Source organism: Danio rerio, chromosome 5 (assembly GCF_052040795.2).
Source record: "Danio rerio strain M-AB ecotype USA chromosome 5, GRCz13ab, whole genome shotgun sequence".
Lineage (NCBI taxonomy): Eukaryota > Metazoa > Chordata > Actinopteri > Cypriniformes > Danionidae > Danio > Danio rerio.
In genome coordinates this window covers 67010872-67030194 of record NC_141025.1, presented here as the reverse complement: position 1 = coordinate 67030194, position 19323 = coordinate 67010872, and the positions used below count along the sequence as shown (strand labels likewise).

At 35.7% G+C, this 19323-nt stretch overlaps 2 protein-coding genes across 20 annotated transcripts in view; one reads left to right on the top strand and one right to left on the bottom strand.

Moving 5' to 3' along the window:
• The window catches only part of LOC147844446 (uncharacterized), a 528585-nt gene extending 516744 nt beyond the window's left edge, over positions 1–11841 (top strand). The window contains exons 1-12 of one of the 8 annotated variants that reach the window (XR_015492028.1): positions 4343–4399; positions 4531–4576; positions 6097–6189; positions 6264–6428; positions 6841–6992; positions 7088–7224; positions 7297–7390; positions 7553–7876; positions 8179–8347; positions 8486–8607; positions 9026–9727; positions 9852–11841. Coding sequence is in view for 6 of the 8 variants with exons in the window: in XM_088651024.1 (XP_088507150.1) it covers positions 6105–6189; positions 6264–6428; positions 6841–6992; positions 7088–7224; positions 7297–7390; positions 7553–7876; positions 8179–8347; positions 8486–8607; positions 9026–9340 (1563 nt within the window). In the remaining 2 variants the exon portion in view is untranslated. Of the gene's footprint in view, positions 1–4342; positions 4400–4525; positions 4577–6096; positions 6190–6263; positions 6429–6840; positions 6993–7087; positions 7225–7296; positions 7391–7552; positions 7877–8178; positions 8348–8485; positions 8608–8732; positions 8779–9025 lie in introns of those variants that run through there. The other 7 variants (XM_087254586.1, XM_088651024.1, XR_015492029.1 and 4 more) reach the window with 7 other exon arrangements.
• Positions 1–19323, bottom strand: part of tmem132e (transmembrane protein 132E) — a 1079249-nt gene that overhangs the window by 863694 nt on the left and 196232 nt on the right. The gene's annotated exons all lie outside the window — the stretch shown is intronic.

Genomic DNA, 19323 nt, shown 5'->3' with positions numbered 1-19323 from the left:
TATTCTAGCCAAAATAAAACAAACAAGACTTTCTCTAGAAGAAAAAAGTATTATCAGACATACTGTGTAAATTTCCTTTCTCTGTTTAACATCATTTGGAAAATAAATAAAAAAGAAGAAAAAAAAAATTTGAAAGGGGCTAATAATTCTGACTTCAACTGTAAGTGATGGAATACATCTCCATTTTATTTATGACATTTGATGAAATTCTCTAGAACTGAGATGTCCAAACTCGGTCCGGGAGTGCCGGTGTCCTGCATAGTTCCTTTAACACACCTGCCAGGAAGTTTCTAGTATACCTGGAAAGAGCTTGATTAGCTGGTTCAGGTTTGTCTAATTGGAGTTGGAACTAAACTTTGCAGGACACCAGCCCTCCAGGACCGAGTTTGGACACCTCTGCTCTAGAATGATTTTTCTCAAGGTTTTATTATCAGTTTTTGAGGAGATCTTTATAATTCACAGGAATAGAACAGTCACAGCTTTATCAATAAATATAAAAGGAATAATACTGGTAGAAATATAATGGAGATCTTTCCAGCAATTACAAACCATCTGCATATTATTCTTCAATAGCATTACTGTATGCTGTGTGAATGCTAATATAGTTTTGAATCTATATAATATAATGTTGCATCTTTATATTTAGCATTGTTGGTGAAAATGTAGTTTTCTATATTTTTTTCCTCAACAAACTACCACTCATTGTAAATACATGAGGTGCAGACATCCATTCATTTGAGTATGCTCTTATTTAAGTTGACAAAAAGCTTGCAAATCAAAAAAAGTTTGTTATACTTAACTTTTTATATATTTTTTTTTTCTTTACTCTGAAATATTCTTTCTTGAAAAGTTTTCAAACAGCTTCCCTTATTTGGCTGTGCAAAGAGCAAGCTTTATACACTGACATGCAAGTAACATTTGTAACATCTAAATATGGATGTTTGCCTCTAAACATCAAGGATGAGGATTCATACACTTTCATACCTGCCTCAAACTCAAATCAAGAGTGAAATTATTCTGCGCAATTTTTTGTGACAGCTTTTTAGTTCTTCAGTTAAAAAAGCTGGCTTCAACAGCATCAGTAACACAGCGTGTTCACTATAATAAACAAGAAAACATTTTGTAGTGTTGGTTTGCGAGACTAAATCAATTACTAACAGAACAGCTCACATAAAAAAAAAATACATAAACTATTGTTGACATTTACTCCCCCTCATGTCATTCAAAAACTTTAGAAAGTCATTAAGCTTGGTCGGAAAAAAATTAAGTTTACAATTATTTTGATGTGGTATGAATTTTATCATGAAAAAAGCTGTTATTCTCTAACTAAAGCCACCTTTTGCTCTTTAAACTATTCACAGTTTCACTAAACATAATTATTTTATTAAATGTTAGTGTTTACACAATCATCACAAGAATCCTGTCATTTCAAGACATGAACATTTGTCAGTGTCACTTTCACATCTCAATGTATGCATTTTTATTTGTGTTTAATAAGATTCTGTACTAAAATAAATTCTTTATATAATGTTTGACACATCAGAACTAATCATCGTTTTCTTTTTGAAATAAATATGGAATGCATTACATTTGATTAGCTTTTGATGCATGTAACCCTAGCAATCCATGTTTTATTACATTCAGGGCATATGCACACAGCAAAATTTCCAGTGTTGTTTTGAGTTGTTTTTAAGGTGTTAAATTTTTTGAGTTAAAAAGTGTTACTTGTTGAGTTGATTTACATGGCATAAACACCTGCAGTGTAACTCTGTGGTCAGAGTATGTGTTATTACAGCGAGTTGATATAATTAGGCTGGCTTGTGTAGCAAGCCAGACTACTGTTATCCTATTAAACTTATTATTATTTTTATTATTAATATTATTATTCTTCTTCTGAGACTAAAAATTAAACTCTATCTCCACCTAGACCTTTCAAGCTATGACCATCAAACTCGGGTCAGACCTCCGAACTATTCTGACTCGAGTTGCTATATCCTTTCCGACTGATCCGACTTTCGGTTTCCCGAAAAACGTCCCGGGACCGTCGGAAAAATCCCATAGACGTAACATTGGATCAAACTTTGTGACCTCATAACTCCGCATCAGAATGTCACACAGACTTCTAACTGGGCTCATTTAACTCAGACTATCAAACTGCCAATGACTGATCACCTTTAAACTTTCTGGCCACGCCCTAGCAACCACTTTTGGACCCTAGAAACCATCCCATAGACTTCCATTGCAAAAGACTCTCATTGACTTTACATGGGATCAAACTTTGTGAGCTCATAACTCTGCATCAGACTGTCCTACAGACTAATGATTGAGCTCATTTAACTCAGTCTAGCCAGCAGCCAATCACTGATGGCCTTTTAACCTTCCAGCCACACCCTAACAACCAGATACTGCACCCTAGCAACTGTCCCATAGACTGCCATTAAAGAGGTTCAGACTGATATTGTCATGCTGCAGTGTGATAAAGACATGGGGGTTGTTTTTAACTGTTCATACTGGCAAGAAGCTTTGATACATCATCAGTCTAAGCTGTCAATCAACTCCATAGCAACAAAACAGACTAACCTAGCAACGATATAACAGCAGCTATATCTCAGCATCAGAACATCGTAGAGAGGCGGGGGTTGGCTTGTTTGAATCAGGCTCACACACCATCTATCTATCTATCTATCTATCTATCTATCTATCTATCTATCTATCTATCTATCTATCTATCATCTATCTATCTATCTATCTATCTATCTATCTATCTATCTATCTATCTATCTATCTATCTATCTATAACTATCTATCTATCTATAACTATTTATCTATCTATCTATCTATCTATCTATCTATCTATCTATCTATCTATCTATCTATCTATCTATCTCTATCTATCTATCTATCTATCTATCTATCTATCTATCTATCTCTAACTATCTATCTATCTATCTATCTATCTATCTATCTATCTATCTATCTATCTATCTATTTATCTATCTCTAACTATATATCTATCTATCTATCTATCTATCTATCTATCTATCTATCTATCTATCTATCTATCTATCTACCTCTATCTATCCATCATGCTAACAACATGCTAATTCATGCTAGAATCATGCTAGTTACATGCTAATTCATGCTAGAATCATGCTAGTCACATGCTAATTCATGCTAGAATCATGCTAGTTACATGCTAATTCATGCTAGAATCATGCTAGTCACATGCTAATTTATGCTAGAATCATGCCAGTCACATGCTAATTCATACTAGAATCATGCTAACAACATGCTAATTCATGCTAGAATCATGCTAGTCACATGCTAATTCATGCTAGAATCATGCTAACAACATGCTAATTCATGCTAGAATCATGCTAGCAACATGCTAATTCATGTTAGAATCATGCTAACAACATGCTAATTCGTGCTAGAATCATGCTAGTAGCATGCTAATTCATGTTAGAATCATGCTAACAACATGCTAATTCATGCTAGAATCATGCTAGTAACATGCTAATTCATGCTAGAATCATGCTAACAACATGCTAATTCATGCTAGAATCATGCTAGTCAAATGCTAATTCAAGCTAGAATCGTGCTAACAACATGCTAATTCATGCTAGAATCATGCTAGTAACATGCTAATTCATGCTAGATTCATGCTAGTAACATACTAATTCATGCTAGAATCATGCTAACAACATGATAATTCATGCTAGAATCATGCTAGTAACATGCTAATTCATGCTAGAATCATGCTAACAAAATGCTAATTCATGCTAGAATCGTGTTAATTCATGCTAAAATCATGCTAGTAACATGCTAATTCATGTTAAAATCATGCTAGGTACATGCTAATTCATGCTAGAATCATGCTAGTAACATGCTAATTTATGCTAGAATCGTGCTAGTAACATGCTAATTCATACTAGAATCATGCTGGTAACATGCTAATTCATGCTAGAATTATGCTAACAACATGCTAATTCATGCTAGAATCATGCTAGTAACATGCTAATTCATGCTAGAATCATGCTAGTAACATGCTAAGACATGCTAGAATCATGCTAACAACATGCTAAATCATGCTAGAATCATGCTAACAACATCTATCTATCTATCTATCTATCTATCTATCTATCTATCTATCTATCTATCTATCTATCTATCTATCTATCTATCTATCTATCTATCTATCTATCTATCTTTTCATACTTTTTAAAACTGTTTAAATAAACTATTACCGTCAGGCTTTCACAAGCCAGCCTCAAAGTTTGTTCTCAAACTTTAAGAATCTAGTTGACACTAAATAAGTGCTAGTTTCATTTCCGGTCGCTTCACTTTACTTCCTTTTTGATTAATGGCGGACAGCACATGGAGAGCAGTTTTCAAACAGGTATACAATTTATTTAATCACAAATATTCAAAACAATTTTACACTTGCTTCATGTTTAACTAGCTATTGTACATTTTCTAACCGGGTTTTCAAGTTCTAATTTTAACCACTTGTCAATTTTTACACGACAGACAATCACGGGAGCCACGAGACAAGTTGGTTAGCAGGAAAATAAAGGTAAAGACAAACATTTAACAGTTTGAACCAGTGTTTGCATTTGATTCGGGTTTTTGCGTTTTCGCGAAATTTGCGGTTATACTTAATTTAACCTGATAATTTAACTGTCATCGTGTTTCCCTTTGTTGTGGCTAGCCTACGTGCGCTAGAAATTAACGCAGAATGGCCAGATAAATGAGCATTTAACGTTAGCACCGTTAATCTTACATTCTCCAAACCTATGTAGTTTAGAATTTAACTTTATTTAAAAAATAGCTGTAAAGCGGCGTCTGTGAAGGCTTAGTTGAACTTCATAGCTTCGGTGTAACAAGTTAATGAACTAAATTATTCATGTTCAGTGATTTGTGGCGCGAGCCGCATGGAGTCGCGGGCAGCATGCACTCGCATTCTTTTGTGCTTTTACATAAAACAGCGAATAGACGTTTCAAGTGAACAGATCTGATTTTCATATTACATTTAAAACATGTAAAAATAGACTCGCTGTAAAAACAGAGGTTATTGTTAGCAAGAGGGGTAGCCGGATCACAAATGAATCTTTTTAACCGGCTCATATTAGTGAACCGATCGAATCAGTTCAATTAATCGAACGGAATCATTTAAAACGGCTCGCTTATTCGGTAACATTGAAAACTTATCCACAAATCGCTCTATTTATAACCTGTCTGAGACTCTGTCTGATTCAAAGTAAAATTGTATTTCGATTTGTACGCAAAATGCAGTCGCTGTAAAAGAGTTAGTCTCGATTGTTAGCAAGAGGGGATAGCCGATGATGCATAAATGAGTCTTTTCAACCGGTCGATTCAGTTCACTTAACCGAACTGAATCATTTGAACGGCTCGCTTATTCAAGTAAACACAAATCCACAAATTGCTTACTTTATAACCTGTCTAACACGCCGTCTGGTTGAAGGTAAAGCAGTATTTCGATTTATTCAGTCACTGTAACAATACACTGACAGAACTGTTGTGTAAAGGACTGATAATGATGAGCACGAGTCGTATAGTGATATCTTCGCCATAAGAGGAAGCTAAGCTCCAGTGAGAACGATCGAAGCAGCTAAACTCAGAAGAGACGAACGAAAGACACCGGTTTTCGATTTTAAGGTAGTCGCATAGTATAAATATGCAAAAGTGATGCTGTTCAATATAATATTACATTGTATGAAGACCTGACATTTGTAAGTAGAACTGTAAGAACTCCTTAAAGTTAGAGTTAACATTGTTATTCTCGTGTTTTTAATCAATGTGCTTTTGTAGACATAACTTATAATTTTTCTATACTACTACTTTGCTAACTATAATGTCTAACTATACATTGTATTCAAAACCCTCAATACAAAAAATAAAACAAAAATCAATCAAAAAATTGAATGTGATTAAAAAACTTGTGTTCTCTATGTACTAATTATAATAACACCAGCTTCTATATCACATTGAAATAAAAGTGATTTAATTTTACTAATGTCTAGTTTGTGAGATGGGTTCTCTTGATTAATTAAGTGATATATGTATTTTATACAGCTTCCATCATGTTGGTGAAAGTTCAATATCAAGGAGTGAAAAAATATGTAAAATTGCTTACTGATTTTACATTCCAATATTTTATCAGTGAAGGTAAGTTTAAAATTGTGCAGTTCAGAAATGTGCTTATTAAAGTTTTGAGTCTATAATTTATTTATTTATTTCAGTGAAAAGCAAATTTGGATTACCAACAACTGCAGATCTTCAAGTTTTTGATGACACGGACACTAATGTAGAAGAGGACATCTTCCACGAGTTAATGGAAAGCAGTCCACATGTATGCTTAACTGTAAGATGCTTGGAAGAAAATATGTCTGCTGGCCTGCCTGAGGGTAAATATTCAATTAAATTATGGACATTCTTTAAAGCCCTCTATTTTGCAATATTATAGTTTAGAACAGGGAAAATTAAGTAGAAAGACTTAAAAGAGAACTGTAAAACCCATAGAAGAGCCTACTGTACAGTGAATTGTGTACAGAAATTAAGGGTTTTTATATATTTCTTGAATATTGTCACGCATTTGTCTGGTTTAATATTTGAACCTAACAGTGAGTTCACATTATGCCGAGTGATGAAAAGTTGGTCAAAATAGTCTGTCTAAAAAGGAAGAAAACATTTAGAATGATTGTACAGTAAAGGCTATTTGTAAAGCGCTGTTTAATAACATAGAAATAAAAGGTATATTGATTTAAGGAAATATAAAAGAAATATACTGTAAAGGGTAATTTATAATTTTTTTTTCAGTGATTTCACCCACAAGATCGTCAACAGCCAGCACATGTACTGATACAGTTTCACTCTCTTCTACGGATCATGATGATCCAGAGCAACCAATGCAGAATCAAATGACAAGGGCCAGCAGGTGCTTGATGGTAGATGCTGAAAGGGCAAAACGGGTATATGCATATATTGTTTGTTATAGTTAATTTGGTCATATAAAAATTCACTTTTATTATTTCACAAATATTACATTTTGTGGTCACTTTATCAGATTGTCCAAGATGCTTTGGAAAAGCAATCTGGTGGTGATGAAGTGCTTGATGAATACAAGGCCACAAAAACTTTAAAGCACAGCACTAGACGGCAACTGGTTAATATTGTTGTCAGTCACATGACAGAGATTCATGGGTAAGATTTCATTAAAACATTGTTTTAGCAGGTTAAGTACTGTCCTTAATCAAGTATTTTACTGATTTTTAGGAGAATTCCCACCCGCAAGCAACGGGAGACTTATGCCTTGGGTATTATTTCTCTCTTTCCCAGCCTGAGAGACCCGTTTTCAGCAAAAGGCTATGTAAGAATTTGTCTTAGTATACTTAACACAAACATGTTCGTCTGTTTTAATTATTTAAAGGTTTGTGGCTTTTTTTATTTAGTGTTTTATGTCATACAGTTAAATGTTGTATTATATATTAAGATTATACACATCTTAAATGTTTTTTCTTGTCTCTTACAGGAACATTTCTACGATCCGGAAAAGGGAACAGGTTTCATTGCCTGGCGCCTTAAAACTTTATCAAGGAAGAACCCAAAACGTGTTCGCTTGGAGGTATCTGAAGTTGGAGGACCAAGTCTCAAACGAAGGATAGACACTGGGCAACAACTTGAAGGGGATGCATGCAGGGAGGCAATTTCTTTTCTTGTCCACACAGCTGATGAAAGTGAAGTTTTGCTAAAAATGAAGGAAACCTTTAAGCATAGACAAGAACTGGTGCATGATCCTAAAAAATCAGCTGACATCCTCAACATCTTTCCAAGATTTTTGGATGTGAAAGGATTGGTAAATATGAATTATTTTTAGGTTTTAAATGTGTTTGTGTGTTAATGAGTGTTTATATATATATTTTTATCAAGTGTAAATAATTAATTCTGCACATTATTGCTATTTGGCCTTAGTCACAGATTTGATACATGCTAACACTTACCCCTTAAACATCATTGTAGTAGTTGTCAGAACTACGTCAAAAACATTTACATTTGTGCATGATCATGACTTATAAGTTATCAAGCAACAAAAAAATCTATGGTGTTAGAATCTAAAGTGTGAAGAGTCAGCTTCTAATCTAATATCTTCTTCTATAGATAAATCAAGACTTTGGTTTGCTGTTCAATGCTGAAACATCCAACAAGTTGCTTGAGAGATGGGAGACCTCATTTAAGCACAAGATCATCAATGAGGCCAAATCTATAACTTCAACTGCAGAAATTCGTGGTCTTATCAATTCAGCAGAGGGACAAGGATCTGAAAATGGTACAATTTGAGGATTTTGTAGTTAAAATTTGCGTTAGTTTTTTTTTTTTTTTTTTGTATTTGGGGGCCTTAAGAACATATGTGTGCATGTTGTATTGTAATATTAATGTCTTATTTGTTTTACTATCATTCATTCAGACTGGGATAGTGATATGTCAGCTGTCCTACTCCTGTTGCATCTCCTACCTCCTTCTTCAGGGAGAAAGAGGACTAAGATTAGTCCAACAGAGGCCGTTGAAAGACTTGTGCATTTCCATAAGGTAAAATTCAATAGACTTTAAGTCTTTTAATTGTTATTTTTAGTTTTGTGAACCATAATGTCACACTTACATTTTTTTAAACTTATAAAAATGTGTGCATTCACTTAAATGCTGTTAACTTGCAGCACTTGGATTTTTACACATGTCTTCGTTTAGATTGTGATGAAGAAAGTAAGTTATATCTTGGATTGACTTGGTGTATTCAAATCTTTTTTTTAATTCTTTGTGGTAAAAAACTAATTTCGTTTCACACTACTACACAATGAGGGATATGGAGACTATTTTATTTTTGCACTTTGGGTGAAGTTTTTTTTTGTGGTTTTGTTTTATATTTAGTGTGTTTTTTTATTAACAAAAGTTGAATGAAAATATTCTAACTGGTTTCCTGCATTTATTGTTGTTTTTTGTTTTAATGCAGTCTTGCACCAGTATTGAAGGCCATCTCAGTAAGAGGGAAGGCCACCAGCCATATCTACTTGGAACAGGAAGGATCAAGGGGAGGATCGACAATTTCTATGTGGTTATGGACAAACATCTCATTCCTTGTGCAGGAACCAGCTCCTTGAGTGCCGTTGATGAACTCTTTAAAATCCACTACGTGTTCAACTTGACGTATGAGGAAGCACTTGTCAACATCTTCACCTTTTTGCAGACTACAGTCTACAACATTGATGTTGGACTTACCAGCGAGTCACCCAGGGTAAAGGAACTGCGTGCAAAGATTTTAAACTAAATGTTAAAGTGTTTTTGTTGCCAAAGCTTGCATGCAAGCAGCACCTCTTTAATTTCTCATTTAAGACTCTCACACAGTTTTTATCCTTCACTGAAGTTTAAGTTGTTATGTGCACAGGAAGGCTGTTGTCGACAGTTCTGTACATACTCTGGTTTTCGAAAGCATTTGAACAGCACTCATGTTACTGATGTTAGTGCAGCATGTAATTCACCTTCCAGTGAAATGTTAGCACAAAATGTTTGTCCCGATCAATCAAGTTCTTTGTTTGTTGGAGAAAGTGATCCCCAAGTTGATCTCATTGAGACTGTTGAGAATAATTTCACTGTTTCAAGGAGAGAGACGGCAGATATATGTGCATCTATTGTGGCCAAACTACAGTGCAGCGGAGTAGCCAATAGCTTGGTAACATCGGTTGTTTCAGAGCTTGAGGAACTCACCACAGAACTACATAACCAAACTCGTCAAGATGTAATGTCTGTAATTCCTCTTAATAACCCTGACAGATCAGCAGTCGAAAATAGTATGGATAAATTTGAAAACCCCTTTACCCTGTTTAACACGGAAACTAAAAGAGCTAGTTATTTCACTGACAAATGGGGTGTTGTAGATCCTGTAGAAATTATGCTTGGCATGAGATATGACAATAGGAGAAACAAAACAACAGGATGTTATGATCAGGTCCCAGTAAAAGACACATGTTTATGTCCCAATTTTGGAAACGCTGAAATTCATGTGTCAAAATGCAGATGTATGTAAACTGCTAAAGGAATTTACAGGAAGACAGACATCACATTTTGAAGACTTTTGTGATGGAAGTTACTTCCATAATCATCCATTGTTCTCTAAATATCCAAATGCCTTACAGATCCAGGTGTACTTTGACGAATTTGAAACCGCAAACCCTCTAGGCTCTAAACGTGGTGTACACAAAGTTGGTGCTCTTTATTTTGTAGTGAGAAATTTGCCTCCAAAAGTGAATTCAAGACTCATGAATATACATTTGATAGCGCTGTTTCATACACAAGACCTGAAAAAGTATGGGTTTGATCCAATCCTGGAACCACTGATTCGAGACATAAAGATACTAGAGACAGATGGTATTGAATTGCCAATATCCACAAGAAGAGTTTATGGCACAATATGTCAAGTCACTGGAGACAACTTGGGGATGCACTCAATCCTTGGTTTTACAGAATCTTTTAGTGGCCACTACTTTTGTCGTTTATGTTTGACTAAAAAAGATGATGTGCAGTTTGTTTACAGTGAGGATGATCATAGGGTTGTTTTGCGTGATCGTGCTGTTTATGAACAGCACTGCAGAGAGTTGGAATCTGACCCTCAACTCAAGTCAACACATGGCCTCAAAAGAACCTCAACACTGAATAGTTTACGGTATTTTCACGTGTGCCACAACTATTCTGTTGATGTGATGCATGATCTCCTTGAAGGAGTTGCACAATTTGAAATGAAACTGCTGTTTGAGAATCTGTCTGAAAAATTTGTAACCCAAAGTGAATTGCTGTCTAGGATATATTCATTTGACTATGGATATTTGGAGAGAAAAAATCGTCCTACAAAAGTGAACTTGGAGCACAGCGGAAATAGCATCGGACTTAATTCTATCCAGGCTCTTTGTCTCCTCAAAAACATTCCATTACTATTTGGTGATGTTGTCCCTATTGGAGACAAGAATTGGCTTTTACTTTTGCTCTTACTTCAGATTTTAAATCTAGTGTTTTCCCCTAGCATTTCAGAAGGCATGACTGTTCTTTTAAAATATTTGATATCTGAACACCATGAATTATTCAAAGAATTGTACCCACACAAAAACTTGCTGCCCAAACATCATTTTATGACGCATTACCCTGCCTGCATTCGAAAAATTGGTCCGTTAGTGCACATGTGGAGTATGAGGTTTGAGGCAAAACACAAAGTTTTTAAAAATATGTTAAAAAATTTCAAAAATGTTACAAAATCTCTCGCAAAAAATCATCAGATGTCAATTGGCTATCTTTGGGAAACAACTCCTTTAAACCAAGTTGAGTGTGGCCCAATGAAAAAATTCTGTTGGGATGAAATTGATGAAGGTGAGAAGTTGGCTAGAATGATGCAAAACCCCATAGAAACAAGCATGTGTTCCATGAACTGGGTTAAGATTGATGGGACTGAATATAGACTGGACCTCCTTATATGCAATGAAATTGAGAATGAAATTCCTGTATTTAGTCAGATTCGGAAAATACTTTTAGTTAACAACACCGTATATTTCATTGCTGACAAGCTTTTGACAGAACATTTCTCAGAGCATCATCATGCATTTAAAGTACAGAGATACTGTGAGTTGGGTGAACTTATAAAAGCAAGTGAATTGAAGTTCTACAGGCCATTTGATCTGCAGAGTTCATATGGGTCAGATAATAGTGAATATGTTGTACCTTTGTTTATGTTGGTTTAACTTACATTTAAGATGCATTGTTAAAAATAAAAAAAATCAACTTGTACATTGTTTTGACTTTTTTTAAATGATCAATGCACTCTCCTGTTATGCAGAAAACAATTTATATGGCCAAAATACATTTAAACAAAAACCTAAGTACATATGAACACTACAAGGAACCTTATTTCTGTTAAAAAGGGCACTGTTAGTGTTAACCTATTAACACTGAGAGTGTAGTTTTAACACATTAATTCCGTGCAAATATGGAAGGGGAGTTTAAAACGCCGTGTTAAATTAACACTAACAGTGCTTTTTTTTAACACTATGCAAGTGTAAAAAAAGTTACTCTTTTTCAAGTGTAAATTTAACTCGATTTAGTGTGGACCTATATAAACACTGAAGAAGTGTTAATTTTCACACTTTGAGAGTGAAAATAACACTTCGAAATTTGCTGTGCAGTAATAAATAAATAAAGACATTATAAAAGAGTCGGTTAGTTTTGATAAAAAAAAATTCATGTCACTATTTTTTCATCCTTATACAGTAAATCAAGCTAAACAAGCTTCAGCTTTTATATATTTTATCAGCTTTAATCAGCTTTTTATATATTTCATTTAAGTTAATGTTGCTTTCAGTAAAACAGTTTTAGTTAACTAGAATGACCCTGTCACAAAAAGTTATTTTGTAACAACATGGCAGTAAATAAAACAGCAGAGATGTTTATTTAGGGTTAAAAAGTTAGCAATTAGGATGTAATCTCATTTAGGCTGATTACAATAGTTCTGACAGTATTTTAGTCATGTTGTTGGACTAAATGTTGTTTGGTTTTTGTCTTGTTTTACTGATTTAATGGGTTATATGAACCGCTAGAATTTTTCACCCATTGACAATCAACAAGTGAAAGCTTAATGTGACTATTTTCAATTTTTATAAGGTTCATTTTACAGCACTGATCTTGTAACGCAATTAAAATACATTCAGTTAAATAGACTGAAGCATTCATTTAGTTGTTCAAGCGTCAAACAAGATTGTGTAACCGCTACTGCCTCTATTGAAAGTACTGCGGCAAAATAAACTGTCATATTTAAAAGATATAATGGGGGAAATAAAAGTGAATGCAGTGATCCTTGTCCTGTCAGAGACACACTTCATATCGTATATCAATCAGGCAGTGAAGATCACTGATATTTAAAAAAATCAGACTATAAACATGTCAAATTTAAAATACAAAGACACTTCACTGGAAGCGCTGAGGCTGGCTGACTGAATTTAAAAGTCTGTGTGCATGTACCCCATTAAGGCATTACAATTTAACTACCATACAGTAGGTACATTTTTCAAACTAATCATATTCTCTTACAATAAAATGTGTGTTAGCCTGTTTGTATGCGTAGTGTAGAATTTAATGTTATCACAAATACATGCCTTTAAATATATTAAAATTATTATTATTAAGTTATACTCAAGTATAAATATTGATAAGTAAATAGGTAAAGTTTTCAATTGCACTTGCACATACATCAATTAATATAAAGCACAGTAGAAGTTTAAAATACAGTCCTCTCCATTCTTTACACTTTCATGATATGCCATTGCTTATATTAGTTTATTTGATACATGTGTGTGTGTGTCTGTGTGTGTGTGTGTGTGTGTGTGTGTGTGTGTGTGTGTGTGTGTGTGTGTGTGTGAGTGTGTGTGTCTTTGTTTTTCACATCATGAACACTTAATTAAAACATGCAAGTCTGAGTTTCAAACATGTCTTACATTATTAGTTCAACTCCCCTGTCTGCAGTAATCTTTTAATTAGCTATTTAGGCCATTTATTTTCATTTTTTTTCTCAGCAAATATTGTTATGTAGTTAGATTAATTAATGAGCAAGACATATGACAAGCCTATTTGTTACTCAATATGTAATTATGATATAACTTAATCACTTCTCGTACAATCAGAAATATGTTGAACACTAATTACTTTCACATTTATTACAAAAAAAGACCTATCTATTAATAAATTATATTAATCGTAAATTTGTGTTAAGTGTTAGCCAAATTCTCATTCATGGATTTTTGTGTATTTTGAAAATCTAATATATAGACGGATAACAGAAATACTAAAAAACAAAACAACAACAACAACAAAAAAACACTTTTGTGGTGGGGAAACTATCACTGAATCATAAATAATCTTTATCTGATTTTATGATCTACATAAAATGGACAACAGTTATTATATTTAATGTGCATAAGTAAAAAAAAAAAGTAGTAAAAATATAATATACACTACCTGTCAAAATTATTGTTGCCTGTCCAAGTTTTAGTAACAATAAATATAAGCTTGACTTCTAGTTCATCATTAAGTAGTAGAAGTGGCTTATATGAAAGGCAAATGTCCAGATTACTCTTATTTTACCAAAACTTATTAATAAGTCATCTGGAATGGCAAAGAAAGTGCTCTTGCAAGACTCCCAGAGTTCATCAAGATTCTTTGGATTCATCTTCAATGCCTCCTCCTTCATCTTACCCCAGATATGCTCAATGTTCATGTCTGGTGACTGAGCTGGCCAATCCTGGAGCACTTTGAGCTTTTTTGTGTTCAGGAACTTTGATGTGGAGGCTGAAGTATGAGAAGGAGCGCTATCCTGCTGAAGAATTTGCCCGCTCCTGTGGTTTGTAATGTAATAGGCAGCACAAATGTCTTGATATCTAACGCTGTTGATGTTGCCATCCACTCTGCAGATCTCTCGCATCATGCCCCCATACTGAATGTAAGACCAAACAGTGATTTTTTATTTTTTTACTGCTGTATTTGTGATGATTGGGATGCAGTTCAACATATATATATACATATATATATATATATAGTCTTCATTTTCAATTGTAATTGAGTATTTGTATGTATTAATAATTGAATATTTCTGTTTGTATTCTTAAATAATCATCAAACTATCTGTATTCTTAAATAACTATTAGATACCTTTTTTGTTTTAATTTCTGTAAAAAAAAAAAAACTATAACAAAAAAATGAAATTATATAAAATTACAACAAGCATGTCATGTTGGTCTGAGTCTAAAGAAAATTCACAGTGGTAGTGAACTGCAGTCAGCACTGTTAACTGTGGATCAGCATAACAAAACACAAGGACTCATTTTCCCCTATTTATTAGAGATAAAAATTTGATTTAATAGTGTAAAGGGTTAAAGTTAACCCCCAAAAAAATAATCAAAAAAATCAATCAGTACAAGAAAAGCAAGCATACACAAACCCACAAATAAAAACAATAAAGTTTGATCGTAACAGAACCAGGTTAGAAAGAGTGTGGCTTCTTTCCAGCCGTGAGCAAAACAGACTATGAAGCTTCCTGCTGGAACCCAAGCTATTCTCACAGTGAGCGAAATCTTTGGGTCGCTCATCGCAATGAAACCACAGTTTTTGAACTGTCAGTTACACTGTTTGCAAAACACCTGAATAACACACCAGAGGCTTCGAATCATGCATCCATCAAATCTGAAAATTCAATCAGCACACAAGGCTGACTCGTCTCCAGATGACTGACATTCAGTGTCAAACCCAACACGAGACAGAAATAACAAAATATGCTCCACGAAAATAGTTGATTTAGAATAGCGGAGATTAGCCCTAAGCCACTGAGAAGAGATGGGAAACGGCAATAATGAAACATGACATGGCGGCGCCTGCAGGCAGGGATTGTGTTCTGAAGGTTATGTCACCATCAACACTTCTCCGTAGGCTTTCTTGGAAAAAGTAGAAAAGGTTAGCTAATCTCATTGAGCGAGATGAGTTTGTTATCGGCATTGTGCTGAGTGCATGTAAATGACACTCAAGCTTTAGATCAGGTAGTAGGGATGCTTGCTCTTGGCTCTGGAAATGGGTTGCAGTATGTAGACTCATGGATATGAATGTGCAGAATCTATAGTTTCTATAATGTGCGCAGGTGATTTCCATGCTGCTGTGTGTGCATTAATTTATAGCTGAATGATTAATTAAACTAAAATCTCATTTGTGATTTAGCCAAAGATGAAATTGTCTTGCACATCATGTGAGGAATGTATGATACTGTGATCAGTAGTAAATCTCCTCAGAGGCTCTCTCGTGCAAGTCACACAGAACAGCGAAATACACTCTGAGGAAACACAGTATGGTAAATCTTTATAATGTTTAATAAAAGGAAGAATAAACCTCTTTCATCTGATTCATCGAGATTAATAAAGACATGACCATGACAACATGTGCTTTATCTACAGGGATTGGACAATGAAACTGAAATGCCTGGTTTTAGAACACAATAATTTATTAGTATGATGTAGGGCCTCCTTTTGTGGCTAATACAGCATCAATTTGTATTGGGATTGACAGATAGAAGTCTAGCAAAATAGCCAGAGGGATTTTTACCCATTCTTTTAGCAGATAAATAGCCAGGTCACTACATGATTCTGGTGAAGGAAAATGCTTTCCGGCTTGCTTCTCAAAAACACCCCAAAGTGGCTCAATAATATTTGGGTCTGGTGACTGTGCAGGCCATGGGAGATGTTCAAATTCACTTTTATGTTCATCAAACCACTCTGTCACCAGTCTTGTTGTGTGTATTGGCGTATAAACATACTAACAAAAGGACAGCCTTCAGGATACATTGTTTGAACCATTGGGTGCACATGGCCCTCCGGAATAGTTTGATAGACCATGTGTTATATTTGTCAGAGTGACAAAGGAGGTAAGGGTCAAAATGTATATGTAATGTAGTCAGGCAATACTCAAAGCAGGAGCAAACAGATGAATGAGGGTAATCCAAAAGCGTAGTCATGTTAACAGGTAAAATGGTCAATGCCGGTGGTCAAAAGCATGGCAAGACTAGACAAAAGAATGCTTATAAATGTTACAGCAAACAAGACTCAGCACTGTGTGTGTGCAAGTGTGGTGTATAAATAGTCTTGGACAGGGCTATTCAATTGGCGGCCCCCGAGGCAATTTGTTCAGGCCCTCTAAACAGAGTGGCCAAGATATCAAAAATAAATTTAGTTCAGTCAAAAAAAGGGCTGCTATAGTTATAAAGTGACGTGCGTCTGTTCAATACAGCACGAGCTGCAGTTAAAGGCTGTCGCCATAAGCGAATGGCGCAGGCAGCCAAAAACATTTGGGTATGTTTGTAGAAAAGGCCTTTTGTACTCTGCACTTATATCATCAATAGGAATGCAACAATTAGCCGATTTCAATATTAACTGCGCTTTAATTCATCACAGTTAATTACTCGTAAAGCATTCAATAAGTCACATTTCTGTTGCACGAAACAAAATGAAAAATTTCCAAGTATGTACACCGAGGCTAATACACCAGATTAACTATAGCAGCGGTCGTCCCTATATCACATCTTTTCTGCTTGCAAGTTTGTTATTTCTAAGAATATATGACGATATGCGTGCACAAGCGGAGCAACATGCTTATGTCTTTCCGGGGCGGGCGTGCGCAGTAGAAAACATCTTATGGTGAGAGTTGTGCATGCCTTTCAGTGCAATGTCAACAAAAGATATGTTAGGTTTAGATTTAATATCAGCAGCATTTACTACAAAGAGACAATGACTATTTCGCATGCAATATTTTAAGTATTTTGGCAAAAGAATATGGCTCTGTGTAGTAGGAGATTGGAGATTCACAAATGATTACAGAACCAGCTTTATAGACAAATGCGTACAATAACTGCATGCCATTTATCATTCAGCCCTACACTAAATACTACAGTATGTAACCAGTGTTGGGTTAGTTACAAAGAAAGGCCAGAGGAGAAATGGTCATGCCCATAGTGTTGCTATATTTCAACTTTTCAGATAAAATTTTTTAAAAAAGCGACAAATCTAGCAACTTTTTGTGGTGTTACTGGAGATTTTTATAGAGCCTCTTGTGTCCATACGGTAACATTCCTACTTTTCTTCATGAGCTCCCCCGACTCAGAGCACGTGCAGGGGACCCAGTCCTCATACAGCAATCTCTACCACCTGCAGCCTGCGAGCAAATCACTCCTCTGCATACCGATTGTTCTATTATATTATATGTGCCCGTTTATTCTTTTCTCGCTCCTAATCACAAAGATTTCAGAGACAGTTTCGGAACTTTCATTCATTCATTTTCTTTTCGGCTTAATCCCTTTATTAATCTGGGGTCACCACAGTGGAAGGAACCGCCAACTTATCCAGCATATGTTTTATGCAGCGGATGCCCTTCCAGCTACAACCCATCTCTGGGAAAAGTTTCGGAACTTGTCTGAGTTTATTACACCTGAAGAGATTACTGCAAATTCACAGCACATCTATACTGATATACTGCATTCAAAAAGCAATAAATTTAGCTAAAAAATTGACATGCATACATAAAGTGGAGTGCAGATATAAATGCCCCTTTATTAACCATAGGCTGTTAAACAAACAGAAACGGTTGGATGCAATGATGTTATTAGAAATATGCAAATTGATGTATGACGCAATCTAGCGTGATTGAGTGACTTTTTGGGCTGAGCTAAGCGTCTTTTCATTGAAAACAGTTGGCAACACTGCATGCCCAAGTAAGCCTGGTTTCTCTCAATGTTTTTTTTTTTCCTTCACTTTCGTCAATTGGTGAGGTTTATTCTGTCACTGTCGCAGCTGGCTTGCTTGGTCTGGGACTTGAGCTGGGCATAGATGGTTTTGCTCTTCAGTGTATGGACTTTCAGCAGTGAAATTTAAACCACACTGAACTGAACTAAACAACCCAAGTTCATTCTGGAAACGTAGCCCCAAACGTAGTCTGGAGGCCGCAATTTACGTGGCCTGGAGGTACGTATGGCCGCGTTTAGTTTTTCTCGAGCGAACGGTGAGGGGCGATGTGACGCCGCTCCGCTCCTCCTCTTCGCGCTCACCAGCTGACAGCTCGCCTCCGTGTGGAGGGCTTTCCCGCTGTAACCAGTTTGTCCGCTTAGCTCGCAGCATTACGTCGGCGGAGCGGAGGCCCGGAGGAGGAGGAGCCGGCCACGGGGACGACCGGGATCAAGTTCGGGGAAGAGCGGTCCCAGAAATCAGGTAAGATGAAAAACAGAATCCAAAAAATAAGGCAGAGAACGCGGCGAGATCCAAAAATGCGGTCAAAATCGCCCGGTCAATCGTTCAGTCGTTCAGCCAGTCAGTCGGACGGACGGTCGATCCACAGTGGCCTCCGGTGGCTTTTCACGCGAGAACAGCGCGGGCGCAAACGGCCCGCGCTCCAGAGAGGCGCTCGAGACGTGAAAAAGCGTGCACAGCGGCCTCTCGCAGATCCGCGAAAACAAAAACCGCTCGAATACGTACCTCCCGGGACGTATTTCGCAGTCTGCAGAAACGTTCGTGGGGCTACGTTTCCACAATGAGCCCGGGTTTCAACTAAACTAAACTTCAACTCTGAAAACTGAACAGTTTTAATTTACTAGAACTTTTATATTACGCTGCTTTGACACAATCTACATTGTAAAATTTCTATAGAAATGAACATGAACTGAATTTAAACAAATTGCTGTAATTAAATTCATTT